We start from the raw sequence: 582 nt of genomic DNA, 5'->3' as shown, positions 1-582 counted from the left end.
CGCAGCAGCAGCAGAGTGGAGCAGCGCGGCCAACGCATGGCAGCAGCAGCAGCAGCAGCAGCAGCAGCAGCAGCAGTAGCAGCAGCAGCAGCAGCAACTGCAGCAGCAGCAGCAGCACAACCCTTTCTTTTCATTGGAGTATTCATATAGATTTTCTAGACCCCTGAAAGCTCAACAGACAGCTGAGAGGGCGCATTTGTTGCTGCAGTGTTGCTGCTGCTGCTGCTGTTCCTGCTGCTGCTGTTCCTGCTGCTGCTGCTGCTGCTGCTGCTCCGGTTTGCTGCAGCAGCAACACGACCTCCTGCTGCTGCAGCTTAGGCTGTTGCTGCAGTGTATTTGTGCGAGGAGGGAACTGCAGGAAGGCAAGAAGTGAAGCAGCAGCAGCAACAGCAGCAGCAGCAGCAGCAGCAGCAACAGCAGCAACAGCAACAGTAGCAACAGCAGCAACACCAACCAGGGCAGCAGCAGCTGCTGCAGCAGCAAATTCAGTTGCTGCTGCAGTTGTTCATATCTCTCATCATCTCTTGCTGCTGTAGCTAGGGCCCCTTTCTGGTTATAGGGGCCCCCTTGGCAGCAGCAGCA

General features: G+C 56.7%; 1 protein-coding gene across 1 annotated transcript in view; it reads left to right on the top strand.

Moving 5' to 3' along the window:
* The window catches only part of EMH_0098540 (uncharacterized protein), a gene marked incomplete at both ends in the record, with an annotated part of 573 nt that extends 138 nt beyond the window's left edge, over positions 1-435 (top strand). The window contains 2 exons of the mRNA XM_013502710.1: positions 3-138; positions 319-435. Of these exons, the coding sequence (XP_013358164.1) occupies positions 3-138; positions 319-435 (253 nt within the window). The remainder of the gene's footprint in view (positions 1-2; positions 139-318) is intronic.
* Between the last annotated feature and the right edge of the window lie 147 nt (positions 436-582).

This window comes from Eimeria mitis, genomic scaffold (genome assembly GCF_000499745.2).
Source record: "Eimeria mitis Houghton genomic scaffold, Emh_scaff9992, whole genome shotgun sequence".
Lineage (NCBI taxonomy): Eukaryota > Apicomplexa > Conoidasida > Eucoccidiorida > Eimeriidae > Eimeria > Eimeria mitis.
Note: the sequence above shows the minus strand (reverse complement) of the source record. Positions and strands in the feature narration are given on the sequence as shown.